Raw genomic sequence first — 17,947 nt, forward strand, 5'->3', positions numbered from 1 at the left:
TAAATAAGTCTTCATTTACTCCAATATTACAATGTACCACAACATAGTGAGCAGATTCAAGTGCTTTACCTTTCTCTTTGTCATTAGTTTTACCTTTGGGTTGATTTCTTTCCTACTCAATTCTGTCCCAAGGCAACTTGCATGTGTATGCATCATGTGATCCATCTCTATTGCAACGTATGCAATGCAAATTTGACTTTCTCCTTGAGAGTGTCTGCCCCCCGCCTCTGAAATTTCTTCTTCCTCTTCCTCTTCGACCACCTCTTTCTCTGGAAGAATCTTGAGCAAAATTCTTTTCTCTATGTGCAAGACACACAACCTATTCAGAAGACTGATGAGTTGTCTTCTTCCCAAAAGCTTTCTCTCTCTCAGCAAATTTATTCACAAGGGAGTCAAAGGTAATTTCTTTGAGGTTTCCATTTGCTTGCAATGACTAAAGATAATTTGAATAAGTGGGATAAAGTGCCTTGACAAAAGCTATCAGAGGAATGTCAAGTTCAACATTAGTGACTTTGATATCATGCATAATAGATTTTACTTCTAATGAAAGAGCAAGAGGATCATCATTTTGTAATTCAAGGCTGAACAATTTAATCATGAGTTGAACAACTTCAAGCGCAAAGTGTGAGTCATATAGTTCCTTCAATTTTTGTAAGGCTTCGAAAGCATTTGAAAATGGCAAAATATGGCGACTCACCTCTTCATTTACAGATGTTGCAATCAAGGCATAAGCCTTGTTGTTCTTATTTTCCCAAATGGCGAATTCCATGTCTAAGGTAGGCTTTTTTGGTTCTTTGTCTCCTTCTCCAACACAAACTCCTTTCCACAGCTCATTAAAAATGAGTGTGTTTGATCTTCCGTGACCATTCTGGATAGTTCTCCTTCCAGGTGAGAACCACTCTCACAATAGATATCAATGAATGCATTGTAAAATCTATGTACTGTAAACAAAATATACTTTTGTTGCCAATATGTTGTAAGAAATAGCACTTCCAGTGGTAGTTTTGTAAAAAAAATTACAAATCTAATATAAATATAGCAGAGGTATTATATAAGGGAGAGAGTTATTACTTGGGGGCGGTGGTATTAGGGGAGGGTATTATATGGGGAGGGGCTTATATGAGAAAGGCAGTGGGAGCCACACAGTAATATATAAAACACAATTAAAAAGTGGTGGGAGCAAGTATTGAATAAACTCGAGTATGGTGGTATATGGAGGTATGGTTTTATGAACTGAGGGTCGATGTATTGCCCTGGACTGTGCGGAGTTGTTGATCGGGGGAGCGGAGTTTATTATGGGTTCAGTCCCCACGATGGGCATCACAGCAATGAAGGGTGGTGCAACGAGGAGCCACGGAGGGTGGTGCAACGGGAGTCTGGAGAAGAGGAGCCACGGAGAGTGGTGCAACAGGAGTCTGAAGCAGAGGAGCCACGGAGAGTGGTGCAACGACGACGACGGAGTTACAATGGGGAGGCACAGCGAGCGGTGGGAACCAAACTGCTCGCAGTGCTGATACCAAACTGCTTGGGCACTGACAAAACAGTGCGCAAGAACTTATGGAGGGGTGGCCGCTACAGAACTCTCTCACGCGGGCCTCCAAATTGCAACTCTAATATACATTCAACCACGGAATGACTGGACTTAATATTCCCCATCACAAATTTTAGCTAGTGATTTGCATGCCCACTATACTGGAGTTTCTCAGGAAGCACAAGGGATGAAGCCTGAAATGATTCGGCCTTTCGAATACAAAACCTCTCAACACATCCCGTCAAACCCCGCAGTGATGCCTCAAATGTGTTTATAATATCAACAAGTATTTTGTATACAGTCGGGCTCATAGTGCGCTCAACGTAATGGAGGGAGGTTCAACATCGACATATGCAGGAAGCCAACATAGTCCGACCTTCACTTCATTACAATGCACACACACACCAAACTATTCGATGCAAAAAGCAAAGAATAATGGCAGGAAAATAGGAGTAAGGCAAAGGCCTCAGGAGTATGACAGAGGTGTCAGTTCTGCAAAATAGGCAAAACATAGGCAGAAGGGAGTTACAAAGGTAGAGAAGCCAAAAATGGAGTTGGCTCTGATACCATGTCAGGCCAGGAGGTAACTCCTCAAATGAACTATGTTTATTCATTTAGATTGTTCATAGTTATATACATGAGGGAGTGACTCTTGGGTTTCACCTCCCAATGACTCTTCCTTTTCCATTATTTATTATTTACATTATTTACAACTGTTCACCCAATCCCCATGATTAGGTGTCAACAAGGAGCAACAACAAAAGAATTCTTGAAGCTCCTAGCTTCGGTATCCTTTAAGTCAATTTGAAAGACCTGTGACTTCAGATAGAAGAATGAGAATAGGTAAAGGATGAAAGCCAATCAGCTTAAAATGAAGTATAGAAACAGAAAAGGAAGGAATGGAGGAGGAAAAGAAGGAATGAGACAAACAAGTAAAAGAATGGCAGAAAATATCTGGAATCCCTTCTCTTCACGTTCCTTTCCTTTTATAACTGCCACTGAGATAAATATGCATACTTCCTGACAGTCTTATTTTCTCTCTATCGTTGCACTAGAAAAGAATAAGCCTAACTGTCTTCATGTAACACAAGGTACTGAAAAACGTCAAGTGCTACTATTCGCAAGCACTGTCATGTTTTTATGATGAAGTGACTGTCTTGAGGATGATCCTTGCTGCTGAGGTGGAGTCATTTGCTGAACTGGGGGTGAACCTCTTAAATCTTCAATAATTTTCATGATTCTTGTCCTTAAGGGCCCCATAGTACTCATGTACTTTTTACCTGTACGCTACATTAGTCATCTTCCAACTTGAGTAAAGCATCATTCAATGAATCTACAGAAGCTTTTAGCCCATCACTGTCCATAGTTGTTGTGATTAGCCATCTTTTGATATAGTCAAAACTCAACTTGGTTTTTCCCTTCAACACTTCAAAATCTGTTTGGATATCATCTACCCCTTCATCATAAGGCTTTCGGCGCTCTATTATTTTATCATTTTGGATCCCCAAAAACAGTCAAGTGGTAGTTCAGGCTCTACTGCAAGTCATGGCAAGATTCAGCTTTGCTCCAGTGGTTCTACAATTGACCAAGCATCTCCAATGTGTATTCCTGTGCTCTTCAAATTTCCTGTAGTTGGTCTTCAAATTTCCTGCAGTTGGTAACCCACTGACCATTGTTTAATTCAGTGTAAACAACCCTACATTCAGAGAAGTGAGCTCACTTTGACCTTGCCTTTATGACACCATAAGCACAATGATATATAGTCACTAGTCTTGCTTTCCAACCGATTATAAAGTTATAAAACCTACTTTTTCTTGGCTGGAATGAAATCTGGAATAATTATTGCATAAATCAAAATTATTAATTCATTCCTTAGGCCATAATCTTGACACTGGCTGGCTGTTTGAGATCAGAAAATTTATATCAGCAAACTCATAACTTTAGATTCTTGATTAAAACCAAAAGACATCTTGTTTTGGCTGCTCCAAAAATCTGCATTTTATTCTTTATTCTTTTGCAAGAACAAAACCACTCCTAAGCTTGAAAATCTGTCCATTTGAGTAGGTTTTTGTTAGATAATTGTGGAGCATATCAAATCTAGAAATTGACATCAGAAATTTGTAATAGTTTGCAGATTTAGATTGCGCCTAAAGAATCATTCATTTATAGTATATACACATTAGAGGTTTAATCTATTTCACCTTGAATCTGAAATTAACCATTTACCATCAACAACAAGCCAGATTAGCATCACGTTCTTTCAAACCCTATTTGGTTTATCTTCATCCATCAAATACTTTGTGTGTAGAAATTACCCCTTTTGTTGGCAATTAGACCAACCTAAAGTGTGGGAGAAAGTTATTGAAGTGAGAATAGGTGGCTCCTCCAAGTTACCTTCAGGTCCTGGCCCTTTCAATTAGGATTTTGACAATTTTGGTGTGGATCTAAACAGTAACAGTGTTCGTAGGCCAAAACACTTGTATAAAGAATGATCAAGATAGACAGCCACAAGATAATGTTACAAATGAGAGTTGTGTATGTATACTATTTATACACAACTGAAAAGGAGGGTGACATCCCCTCAAGGAGTTACGTATACTATTTGTACACAACTCAAAAGGAGGGTGACATCCCTGAAAAAGTTATGTATACTAGTTATACACAACTCAAAAGGAGGGTGACATCCCCTCAAGGAGTTCTGGACCCACTATGACTAGAACATCTTTAACCCAAATCCAAAAATATAATCTAAGATGATTACAATAGATTCAGCAATGGCGAAGTGAGGCTTACACCATTCTCAACATTTGTGGAAAGTTGCCTATCAATCTCATTAAAATTTATGGTGTTTTTATGGTAGATCTTTTGGGTTTGTCAAGTAGTTTTGTTTTGACAAGACAGAAACTACCCCTTACAATATCAACTTTACAACATCATGACCTTTGAATATGAAGCTGCTACAAATAGATACCCAAGGCTTACACCTAGCCTCATTTGCAAAGAATGTATTAGCATGGGAAACTGTCAATTTTAGGTATGTTCTATGCTTAGAGCAATTTACTTCAATTTTTCATATTAACCCAATGACAATATTCAGATTAGCAATCACATCAGCATGATAGAAAATGCAAATAGAACATAAACATAAACAGCATAAGACAAGCCAAGACAAGAGGACACAAGATGTGGCACCAGCCAGGGACAAACCCCAATGTAGGGAAACCCTTGATCAATTCTTCTTATATTCTTCAATAGTTCAGCAGCGAGAGATAGAGAGTACAATGATTGAAGTCAATACTTGACTTGCCAAATAGGAGATCAGACATCAGAGATCTTCACCATGAAGATGACACAATGAGTATGGAATTCTGGTACCAAGGATTGAAGATATGCAGATGATAGGCATAGAACAGCTCAACCAATTACCCAGAATTCAGAGGCTTTCCTTCAGTAAGACTCTCCTTCCTTTGCTGCTTCACTAATCATGACAAGGCTACTCATCTGGCATCTTATATATGTTGTAAGGACTGGAGCTACAGCACCCTAAACACACCCCACAGTCCACCTATATACAGCGCCTAACCTTCATACAGTCCATCCAACCATACACTGCCTTATAGGGCTGCTAACCTTCAGAATGCAGCTCCTAAAAGGCCTCCAACTGCTGGCTATGGCCTGCGGCCTAGCCCAGCAGTTGACTGTAACTTTGGTCCCTTCAAACAGTGATCCAAACCAGTGTTGCACACATCGCGATCGGGATTTAATCGGCGCCGGGAAAAAAGCGGAAAAAATCGTTAAAATCGGGAAAAAATCGGAAAAAAGCGGGAAAAAATCGTTTGGCACAAAAATATTCATTTTTTTTCAATTTTTTTCAATTTTTTTAATATCTAAACCATCTACAACATAAAATAAATACATTGACACATAAATATGATAAAAAAACTAATATATAAGATGTTTAATATCATTTCTAGCGCTAAAATCACACATAACATTGAATCATGTCCTGAATAGTAAGTCCTGAGTCCCAAGTCCAACTCAGCCTCAAAATATCAACAAAAAATATGATAATGTATCTCATCATGTCATAATGTCATATACAATAAAATGAAAGTCTAATCCTATTGATTTCCTCTGCCCCTCTTGCGAGAAAATGGCACAACTTTCTCTTTCCCTCTAGATGTAGAAGCTGGTGCCTGTGGTGGTGGAAATGGCAGTGGAGTCTGACGTGCTCTAGAAGCTGAAGAACTAGTAGTAGCAGCTATAGGAGGCTGAGGTGGACGGAGACCACGTCCTCTACTGGTGGTAGTGGTAGCCCGGGTAGCCCGGGTAGGCGGTGTCACCTCCTCCTCCTGCTCCTCCAACTCCTCCTCCTCCTGCTCCTGCTCCTGCTCCTGCTCCTGCTCCTCCTCCTCCTCCTCCTCCCCCTCCTCCTCCCCCTCATCCTGCACTAACCAATCCTCAGTGGGATCCATGAGAGGCCTCTCGGTCTCAACCCTCCATTCAGCAGTGGTGTCAATCCCATCCAATGAGATGGCTTCCGTATCAGGTGTCTTCTCTAGTTGTTTCACCCACAATCGAAGATTGTAGTAGACATAGACCATGTCATTAAGTCTATGGGACTCCAACCTGTACAAAGTTCATGAAATAATAAATTAATAATTAATAATTAATATTATAAAAAAAATATTGTTTAAAACTTTAATGAATTCAAAAATTTATTTGGAAATTTGCAATATTTTAAATGTTTAAGTGTTAACCTATTGCGCTTCTTGTTGTGTATTTTTTCAAATACACTCCAATTGCGCTCACATCCCGAGGAGCTGCATGTTTGGCTGAGGATGCGTATGGCAAGATTTTGCAAAAGGGGTACTCTGCCACCATACATCTTCCACCATGCGTCTACAACAAAATTACAAATAAAATTTTAAATAAACATAAGAAAAAAATGGAATTTGAAGAAACAATGAAATTTGAAACAAAGTTACAAAGTACATACTACAAACTAAAAAATACCTGGCATTTTAACCGTCCTATCAATGACAGCCATATCAAAGCCAAATAAGCCACCTGACAACTTATATTGCTCAATTTGTCTAGAGATCTCCATACGTTCTTCTGAAGATCTCACCATCTTCTGGACACAGGTTAATAATCCTTCCACGACCTCAACATCAAAATTAAACCCACATGCATAAGAAAATGCAGGGTTCAGGAAAAGCCCAGCAGCATGAATGGGACGATGGAGTGTGTTGTTCCATCGCTCATCAATGACCTTCCATAGAAGGAGTTGTCTCTGGAACCCATCATCTCCCTTGTCATCATAGTAGGACCGAATGGCTTCTTTGGCCCTGTCCATGGCTTCATACAAATAGCCCATTGCGGGCTTCTCACCATCTACCAACCGAAGAACCTTTACCAAAGGTTCAGTGACAGCGCACACCTCCTGCACTCCCGCCCAGAAGTCTTCTTGGTATGAAACAAGTCTGCAGACGGCCTCTCCTTCTGGTTTGCGGCTCATTGGCGAAGAACGCCACTCCTCTGAAACAAACATTCTCTTCAAATCCCACATAGAATTCAAGAGGGATTGAAGAGATATGAAACTCGTCGCAAACCGTGTAATGGCGGGGCGCACCAACTCTTTGTTGTTGGTGCATTTTCTCATCAAGCTAAGCACAGATGTGTGATTGTAAATAAATTTTGTGATGGTTTTTGATGAGTCAACAGCCTCTTTGACAAAGGGAATTTTCCCTATGTCCTCTAACATCAAATCAATACAATGGGCAGCACAAGGTGTCCAAAATAAAGTAGGATGCCTGTCCATAAGCATTCTACCAGCAGCAACATAATTTGCAGCGTTGTCCGTTATGACTTGGACAACATTTTCTGCACCCACCTCCAAAATAAACACATCCAGCAAATCACATAAATTTTTTGCATCTTTGATTTGATGAGTTGCATCAACAGATTTGATAAACATAGTCCCCAAGGGACAACTAACCAAGAAGTTTATAAGGGTTCTCCCCTTTTGGTCAGTCCAACCATCTGACATAACAGTGCATCCTGTTTGTGCCCATGATGCCCTAAAATCCTCCAATCTTTGGGTGCAGTCACGCTTTTCATCTTGAAGAAGCCGGCCTCTGAAATCATGAAGAGAAGGGAGTTTGTACCCCGGGCCAACACTGGCAACAGCATCAAGAGTAGGTTGGAAAAATGGATTATTCCTTATAATGCTGAAAGGAATATCACTCCAGAGGAGAAATTTTGTCATCAACTTGTCAGCTTTTTCTTTTTCAGTTCTTTTCATCATTGAACCGATAGTTGGTTGTGAACCAGGTGTGGTTCGAGGAACAAAATATGATGATGCAGCAAACGGATTGACTGACGCTGCAGTAGAACCTGTGCCACTTGGCCCACTTCCTTCCACTGACCTTTTTAGTTGCCTTTTGAGTTCTTCTTTGGCGTCTCTAGTGTGCTCTAATTCTCCCAATGCTCTCATGGCTTTTTGGATAATTTCAGCATTTGTCTTTAGACAGGGCCCCACATCACGTCCAGGGATTTGTGCAAGGTGGAACTTCAACCTGTACACCCCCCCGAATATTTCCTTTCCACACAACTTGCAATACAAGTTTTGTCTATCATTCGGAGTTTTAGGGTCACCATATTCCCAGAAAGGATCCAATTTCCTTGGCATGTTTGTTTTTGAATTTTGAATTTGCAAACCTATGGAAAAATAAGGATTAGGAAATAGGAATTTAGGATTACATAAATGATAATAGTAAATACAAATTACAATTTAGCATTTGCAAAATTACAAGCTAATTATTTCCAAAATCCCAATTTCTAAACCCAAGTCACCCAACCAAATGCCAAAAAACAATGAAAAATCAAAAAAAATAAACAATGTTTAAAGAAAATGAGAAAATCAAAATCAAAAATTGGTTCTCATAGTCATAACAAATAACCCATCCCAAATCAATGAAAAATTTCCAAAAATTCTTTAAAAACAATGAAAAACAAAGTTTTTATTGAACCAAAACAAAAAAAAATTAATCTACATACCTGGTTTATGGACAAATTGGCGATCTTGGCTTGGATTCCTCCTAAAATCGCTTCGATTCGCTCCCACAACCGACGGCAACCCTCTCCCTCCCTTCTTCTCCTTCTCCTCCGCGGCGGACTGCTGAATGAATAAAAAAAAAATCGTTTTTTCCATATAAAACCCCGCTGCCCACGCCCCCCGCGATTTTAACCGAAAAAATCGCGATTTTTTCGATAAAAATCGCTATAAAAAAAATGGGCGATTTTTTCGATAAAAATCGCGCTTTGAATCGGCAAATTTAAAAAATCGCGATTTTCCGATTTTATCGCGATGTGTGCAACACTGATCCAAACAGCCCTTACACAGCAGCCTCTAGCTCCTCCTTATTGCGGATTCTTCTGCCCTTCAAATCGAGCTCAAGAACAATACTAACATGCCTAAACAGTCTTGCTGTCGTCTACAGCAATGTGACATTATCACAGATCCTCCACGCTGTAATATTACTACTTTTGCTGCAGCTAGGTTCACTTTTCTTGCTGGGTCTAAGGGTCCCTTTCATGCTATGGTAAGGGCTCCTTTAACTGCGGCTTTAGGCCTTCATTTGCTGCTGATTAGGGCCTCTCCAACTGCGGCTAAGATCACCTCCTTTAGGACTGCGGCTAGGGCAGCATTAGTCCTACTTTGACAGTGGATTAGGGCATGGCTTGACCCTCCTTTCTCTGTGGCTAGATTACTCCTTTCTCTGCGTCTAGATGTCTCCTCCTAGGACTGTGGCTAGGTGACCTTACTTGGACAGTGTATAAGTCTCCTTCATGACTGAAGCTTTATCTTCATTAGGGCAGCAGATAAGAGCTTTTCCTTCAGCTGTGTATAGGCCTCCTTTACTGCGGCTAGGTCTCCCTCTAGGATAGAGAATTAGGGCCTCCTTTGATCTGCGTCTAGGGCTTCATCATCTTGACCTCTCTTGCCACCAAAACTCAAAACGAGTGTAGAGAGATCATGAGTGAAGTGAGTGTAAAATGACTTGAAGACCTCTTCTATTTATAATAAAACGTTGAGGACAAGTGGGGGTAATTTGGTTGCTGGCTGACCTTGACAAATTGTCAAGTAACACAAATAAATTCATATCTCCATGAATACATGTCGAAATCAGATGATTTTTGGATCAATCCTACACCTCTCAATGAGAGGAATCCAAGAAAAATATCAGCTGTCATAAATAAGAAGACTCACATTGACTTTGGCCCTAGTTGCCAATTTTAACGCTCCCTTTCAACTAGGGAAACTCCATCTGCTAATCCATCTGCCAGTCTGTACTCTCTACCATCAATGCAATGCCTTGCACTGCTCTGCTTTGCTAAACTATGAAGAAGAAGAAGTGATCGAGAATGTATCATACCATTCTCTACTGACCCGAAGCCAGTCCCATATAAAGAGAGTGTCTCATACCACTCTTACTAATCTGAAATCAGTTCCAAATAAAGAGAGTGTCTCATACCACTCTTATTGATCCGAAATCAGTTCCAAATAAAGAGAGCGTCTCATACCACTCTTACTAACCCGAAGTCAGTTCCAATTTATCCTAGTTCAATATCATCCTAGCATAGGGAGTACGGTAGTACACGATGCATCCATTGGTAGTACTATGGTCCCTATCCTCATTTCCCTTCTCATTGGCCAGATGAGAGGTACTTCCCATGAGTACCAGACTGCATAGGTAGGATGTCTCGGCAGGAGAAGGATGAACCACTCATCCTGCCTACATGTAGCCATGGGGTATCCCAGGGGAAGGCTAAACCACTCACCCTGTACAAAACAAATCACTAAGGGAAGGCTAAACCACTCACCCTATGATTGTGTCTCAGTAGGAGAAGGATGAACCACTCATCTTGCCTATATAGCAAACCACTAGGGGAAGGTTGAACCACTCACCCTATGGTTGTTCATCGCTCGAAGAAGTACCTCATGCCCCTCAGAGTTCCTAGAGCTCAATATCCATATCATACAGGACCCTCAGGAGAGGGTCTCTCCACGACTCCTAGTCGTTCTTGGAAAGTCACGAATTTGACCTTTCCCAAGGGCTTCGACAGAATATCAACGACCTGCACATCAGTCCCAATGTGATGGAGCCTTATTGCTCCTCCCTTTATCATATCCTAAATAAAGTGGTACATGATGTCTGTGTGCTGGGAGCGATCATGAAATACGAGATTCTCTGATAATCGAATCCCACTTTAGTTATCACAAAGGATCACGGTGGTATCTAGCACGTGTCCAAACAACTCACTGAAGAGCTTCCTCAACCAGAGAGCTTCACACGAGGCCATACTCGCAACTATGTATTTGGCCTCAGTAGTGCTCAAAGCAACCGACTTCTGCTTCCTTCTCATCCAGGATATCGAAGCAAAACCCAAAGAGAACCAACACCCAGAAGTGCTCTTGCGATCCTCCACACTGCCTGCCCAATCAGCATCAGAATAATCATGCAGCCTCACATCTTCGGCAATGTCTCTTAGTCCATGAGTGATTGTGCCTCGAAGATATCTCAGAAGATTCTTGGCACCAATCCAATGTGAGTGATGAGGCTCAACCCCTGTTTTAAGAAACGGCCGTTTCGAAACCGAAACGGCCGGCTTGATCCGAGTTGAAAGGTGGCAGAGTGACCCGGCCTAGGAAACGATCTGGTTGGCCGAGTCATGGGTGACTCGGCCAACCCGGCCGTTTCCGATTTGACTCGGCCGAGTCACAAAGGGACGGCCCTCCACACGTAAACAACAATAAAAAAATGATTTTTTGGGGATTTTTAAAATGTTTAATGTTTGTTTTGGATGTCAAACTGTTATACCAATATGCTAAATGATTTTTGGGGTCCATTTCCCCTCCCAAACCCTATTTAACACACCCAAGTGCTCTCATTCACTCACAGCAATCTTATGCATTTGAGTGAGAGTCTTCTTTGAGAATTAGTGAGCAGTTCTTGAGCTTGTTTTGGAGCAGCAGTGAGGAGTCTTGGAGGAGCATTGTAGCTGGAGTGAGGAGCTTCTTGGGCAGCCATTTGGAGCAGCATTGAGGAGCTGATTCTTGGAGCAAGCTTGAGGAGGCAGTTTGTGCCTGGAGGTATTTTTTTCCACCTCTATAAATCTGTTTTTGCTTGGTAAATTTTAGGTGCATATCTAGAAAGCTTAGAGAGTGTTTTTTGTCAAATAAATGAACATTGAATCAATGTTTTTTTTTTTGTTTGTCATTTTCAGATTGTTTGCTTTCATTTCCTAGTCAAAAAATGGCACCTAGAGCAAGAGATCCTGCTTGGACATATGTTGAAATGGTTGATAGTCAAATGCAATGCAAATTTTGCAATAGGAAAATTAAGGAAGGTCTTGGGGGCATTAATAGGCTGAAACAACACTTGGCAGGGATTAGAGGCCAAATTACCCCATGTACCTCACCAGAAATTGGGGAGATTAGAAAGAATTTGTTGGCCAGCTTTGAGAAATTTAAAGAAGATAAGGCTAGGCAAAAAGACATACAGGCTGAAATTGGGAGGAAGAGGGAGATACAAAAAATGATGGCTACCAACCCCCACTATGATTTTGAGGGTTATTCCTCTATCCCTCAAACTGAGGCATCCAACCCTTTCCGATATGTTCCTCCCTCTTTTGCTTCTGTTCAAGATAAGGGAAAGGGTAGAATGAATTTGAAAAAGGGTGATGTGACTATCAAAAGTTATTTCACTCCCTCCTCTCCATCAGATGCACATGGTCCTGAAGTTAGTAAAACTCAAATGCAGCCCACTTTAGATGACCATTGGAAGAAAGAATTGAGGGAAACTGCTTGTGATTACATAGCTAGATGGTGGTATGATGCTGATATCCCCTTTAATGCTGCTCGTTCACCATATTATGAGCCTATGTCTGATGCCATACATGCTGCTGGAAAAGGCTTCAAAGGCCCTACTATGCATGAGCTAAGGGGGTTTCGTTTGCAGAAAGAAATTCAATCCATTAATGAGTATTTGCAAGAGTTCAGGGACTCATGGGCAAGAACAGGGTGTACCATCATGTCAGATGGATGGACTGATCAAAGAAACCGTACCATCATAAACTTTCTTGTCTTCTGCCCACAGGGAACCATGTTTGTAAAATTAGTTGATGCATCTAATAAGATAAAAGATGGCCACTTGTTGTTTCAGCTATTGGATCAGGTCGTTGAGGAGGTGGGGGTGGCTAATGTTGTTCAAATCATCACAGATAATGCCTCTAACTATGTTCTTGTTGGTAAACTGTTAGAGGAAAAACACAAGACCATATTTTGGACCCCATGCGCTGCACATTGCATAGACCTCATGCTTGAGGATATTGGAAAATTAGATTGGGTCAAAAACACTATAGATCATGCCAAAAGCATAACAAAATTTATCTACAATCATACATTGGTTTTGAGCCTCATGAGGAAACACACTGGGGGCAAGGATATTATTAGGCCTGCCATCACTAGATTTGCTACACATTTTTTGACATTGCAATCTATGCTTTCCCAACATAGAAACTTGCAAAAGATGTTTTCCAGTGATGAATGGAATCAAAGCAATTGGTCTAACAAACCAGAAGGCAAAGAATTGAAAAGGAAAGTCCATGAAGAAACTTTTTGGAGAAAGGCAGCAGAGATTGTGAAGCTTGCTGAGCCACTAGTTAAGGTGTTGCGGTTGGTGGATGGGGAAAGGTTGGCTATGGGCTTCATTTATGAGGCTATGGATCAAGCAAAGGAGCAAATAAAGACGGTATACAAGGATAGAGTGGCAAAGTATGGGCCCATTTGGGCAATCATTGATGAAAGATGGAACAATCAACTCCATCGCTCTATACATGCAGCTGGGTATTTTTTGAACCCACGGTATCATTATAAAGCTAAGGAGTCAGGAGCTTTGACGGGGGAGGTCAGAGATGGACTGGTTGATTGCATTGAACGCATGATCCCATTGGAGTTTGATCAGCTGGAGATACACCGACAGGCCAATATCTTCAGCAATGCAGCAGGTACCTTTGGGAAGAACCTAGCAAAGATTGCAAGAGAAGCAGATGAGCCAAGTAAACAAAAATTTCGATTTTCAAATTCTTAATAGTTTTACTTTTTTTTATAGTTTGTTAAATCGTTTATAATTTGAAAGTTAGATATAATTTGTAATTTTGTTGAGCTAACTCATTACACTCCTATGTTTTTTGCAGCACAATGGTGGGAGGCCTTTGGTGGCCATTGTCCTGAATTGCAAAGGTTTGCAATTCGTATTTTGAGTCAAACTTGCAGTGCATCTGGGTGTGAGCGCAATTGCGCTGTCTTTGAGAGGATTCACACAAAGAAGAGAAACCGTTTGGATCAAAAACGGTTAAATGATCTAGTTTTTGTCCAATACAACCTCCGGCTCAGACGAAACCATTTGCTGAATAAAAGACCGGATTCAGATCCCATTGTGTTGGAAGACATTGATCCAACATCAGATTGGGTAGTGGAGAGTTGTCCAGCAGAGTTTGATCCTGATGAGGATCTTGATTTAGAGTTAGATCTGGAGACATCAGTTGAAATTGAACATGCTGTTCAACTTCAGCCTATTCAGTTGAATGCAGATCCCAATCCACCAGCCTCAGTGTCACAGCCAGCAGGGACTCCAGTTGTAGGTGCTTCCTCTGCTCAGCCACGACAGAAGCGCAGCCGCATATCTACTCTATCTCAGCTTGCATCTGCTGCAGTTGCACAGCCTACTAGTGGTACCACTTCTACAGTTGCAGTTGGGGATGATGATGATGAGGAGGAGCCGTGGGGCCCCCTGTCTGACTCTGATGATGATGATCCAGAGATTGATCGACGTGATCTTGGCTCCTCTGACAGTAGCTACTAGCCAGTGGCCCAGTAGTACTGGAGTCTGGTCACCGTCACAGTTTACTTTTGTTGTAGAGGCCATTTCTAGCCTCCTTGGTTATGTGTTTTTTGTTTTGAGTCTTCGATCATGTATGACAGTTGACTATGTATTGCCATTGGGTACCATTTTGATATAATGGATTGGTTCATGAGCCTACTTTGATCATATGTTGTCTTCCATCTATATTATAATGTTGTGTGTTTGGAAACATGAATGAAAATCTTTAAAATTATGTTTAAAATCTTTAAAATTATGTTTTTTTATAAAAAAAATAAATATTTAATGTATTTTTTACAACGACCGAGTCATTGAAATCGAGCCGGCCGAGTCATTACCGTTTCGGAGTCAAAGTCGGAGTCGATCCTCGGCCGAGTCGGAGCCGGAGTCGGAGTCTTAAAACATTGGGCTCAACATGCTGACTGCAAAACATATATTTGGACGGGAGTTCACCAAGAACATCAATGCTACTATGAGTTGATGAAACTCAGAGGCATTTCCCAAATCAGGTCCAACAGCACTACCGAATAACTTCTTACAGTTAGGCTCCATCGAGGTAGTCACAGGCTTGTAGTCCACCATTCCAAACTCGGAATCCAACTCCCTCTTACTTTTGCAAATGAGAGGGTCTGTACCTATCAGAAAGAGGTTGTCCTCATAAGGTACCAGAATGAGAGGTCTATCATCCACAACCTTAAAGCAACGGGTTGGAACGGCTTCACTCCTAGTGAATCTCAACTTCATCAGATAGCTATCAATCCTCTCATACTCAACCTGGGGTGTTTGCTTCAAACTATAGAGAGCTTTCTTCAATTTGCATACATGATATTCCCGATCATGAATCTCAAACCCCTCGGGTTGTTCCACATCTGTGGTCTTGCTATTACATGAGGGGAAAGGTCCCCTTTTAAGTTTTCCTTCGGTACATCTTGGACATGTACCTTCATGCTCTTCTTTGAATTCAGGCATCCCTGTCACCATCTATCTGTCTCACATCAAGTAGGGGGCCTTATCATGAAGATGGGCAGACCTCTGGTGCCATTGAAGAGATGTATCGCACGACATGGTCCCCAATGGACTTCCCGCAACTTGATATAAATTGTCAATCCTGAACCCAAGAGTAAAAGCATCTTTAAAACTCCTTTCCCAAACACGTACCTTTCCATCGATGAATGCCACCTTGTAACCTTTGTCTTCCATTGCTGCAATGGACACTAGGTTCTTTTTGAGATCAAGTACATAAAGAACTTCTTGTAAATGAACCGTGTTACCCTCATTCAATTGAAGGGTAACATTCCCTACACCCTTTACGGGATAGGTGGCTTCGACTCCAAGAATAATCTCCAAGTTTGTCTCCTTCTCTATCAAATTAGAGAGAGCTTCCTTGTATCTCGTGAAGTGCCTTAAAGCACCACTATCAATAAGCCAATTTCCCAAAGTATCTGAAGGAGAGGTAGTGGAGAGGGCCGATATAAGATAATACTCATTTTGCTTATCAGAAACAACATTTGATTCTTCATACCTAGAGTTCCTTGCTTTCTTGGAGGGTCGACCATTTTCTTGATGTCCTGAATTACCTTTTCCTTTGCCATTGAACCTGTCATTCCTTCGATCATTGAAGTATCCCCTGGAATGATTGTGATCATCATCATGTGATGTGTCCCTACTATTTGGACATTCCCTTGCATGGTGGCCAAACTTATTGCAAGCAAAGCATCTGCCTTTCCTTCTTCCCTTAGATCCAAGCTTTCCATGGAAATGGGCCTTTAGACCCTGCATTGTTTCTCCTTTTGTCATGAGCGGAGAAAGCAGTGGGGTTACTTCTATTTGAAGGCATTTCTTGCTCCACCATTCTTGTCTCTTCTTGAATGCATCTCGACATCAATTCTTCAAACCCTGGAATTCGATCATTATTGAGAATAGCGGTTCTAAATATATACCACTCAGGAGGGAGTCCTCCAAGGGTAGTGATAGTAAGTTCTCTGTTAGATATGATTTCTCCAATCGATAGAAGATCATTCTTGATCTCAGTGATCCTTAAGAAGTAGGATTGAATATCCACATCTTTGCCCTTCTTAATATCCTTCAACTTATTTTTGAAGAACAAAATTTGATTTGCATCACTAACCTTGAACATGCTTACCAATCTGTCATGAATCTCCTTAGAGGTGTTCAAGTCAGAGATGTAGGCCACTAATCGCTTGTCAATGGAATCTTTGATAATCTTCTTCGCTTTGACTTCACCCTTGGTGTACTTGTTCTTTGTAGCAGCCAGTGCATTTGATGGAGGCTCAGGGATTTTAGCCTTCACATAATCCAACACTTCTTGCTCTCCCAATGTCAAATCCACAGACATCTTCCTTTTGTCCTTTCCAATGTCTTCGACGATTGCTCTTTCACTCTTGCTTGGGCTTTGTCTTCACCTTAGCTTCGATACCATGTTAATTTTAGGTATGTTCTATGCTTAGAGCAATTTACTTCAATTTTTCATATTAGCCCAATGACAAAATTCAAATTAGCAATCACATCAACATAATAGTAAAGTGCAGATAGAACATAAACATAAACAGCAGAAGACAAACCAAGACAAGAGGACACAAGATGTGGCACCAGCCAAGGACAAACCCCAATGTAAGGAAACCCTTGATCAATTTTTCTTATATTCTTCAATAGTTCAGCACAGTGAGAGAGAGAGTACAATGATTGAAGTCAATACTTGACTTGCCAAATAGGAGATCAGACATCAGAGATCTTCACCATGAAGATGACACAATGAGGATGGAATTTTGGTACCAAGGACTGAAGATATGCAGCAGATGACAGGCATAGAACAGCTCAACCAATTACCTAGAATTCAGAGGCTTTCCTTCAATAAGACTCTCCTTCCTTTGCTGCTTCACTGATCATGACAAGGCTGCTCATCTGGCATCTCATATATGCTGTAAGGACTGGTGCTACAGCACCCTAAACACACCCCACAGTCCACCTATATACAGCCCCTAACCTTCATACAATCCATCCAACCATACACTGCCTTATAGGGTTGCTAACCTTCAAAACGCAACTCCTAAAAGGCCTCCAACTGCTGGCTATGGCCTGCAGCCTAGCCCAGCAGTTGACTGTAACTTTGGTCCCTTCAAACAATGATCCAAACAGCCCTTACACAGCAGCCTCTAGCTCCTCCTTATTGCAGATTCTTCTGCCCTTCAAATCGAGCTAAAGAACAACACTAACATGCCTAAACAGCCTTGTTGTCATCTACAACAATGTGACATTATCACATATCCTCCACGCTGTAATATAACTACTTTTGCTGCGGCTAGGTTCACTTTTCTTGTTGCGTCTAAGGGTCCCTTTCATGTTGTGATAAGGGCTCCTTTAACTGCGGTTTTAGCCTTTCACCTCCTTTAGGACTGCGGCTAGGGCAGCATTAGTCCTACTTTGACAGCAGATTAGGGCATGGCTT

General features: G+C 41.2%; 2 protein-coding genes across 2 annotated transcripts in view; both read right to left on the reverse strand.

The window, feature by feature from the left end:
- The window catches only part of LOC149149327 (Ribosomal L5P family protein), a 32,141-nt gene that overhangs the window by 11,504 nt on the left and 2,690 nt on the right, over nucleotides 1-17,947 (reverse strand). The window lies entirely within an intron of this gene.
- Nucleotides 5,309-7,948, reverse strand: LOC149149328 (uncharacterized). The gene is made up of 2 exons (XM_089440053.1): nucleotides 6,292-7,948; nucleotides 5,309-6,160 (listed from the first exon to the last, which is right to left on the reverse strand). Exon 1 carries the CDS (start codon nucleotides 7,839-7,841, stop codon nucleotides 6,537-6,539), a length of 1,305 nt encoding a protein of 434 aa, XP_089296179.1. The 5' UTR covers nucleotides 7,842-7,948; the 3' UTR covers nucleotides 5,309-6,160; nucleotides 6,292-6,536.

This window comes from Pinus tabuliformis, chromosome 9, assembly GCF_031772625.1.
Source record: "Pinus tabuliformis cultivar Carrire ecotype Pingquan chromosome 9, CPIR1, whole genome shotgun sequence".
Taxonomy (NCBI): Eukaryota; Viridiplantae; Streptophyta; class Pinopsida; order Pinales; family Pinaceae; genus Pinus; species Pinus tabuliformis.

Bases quoted from the DNA above. Each gene is read 5' to 3' on its own strand.
- LOC149149328 (XM_089440053.1), bottom strand. From the start codon at position 7,841: ATGATGAAAAGAACTGAAAAAGAAAAAGCTGACAAGTTGATGACAAAA.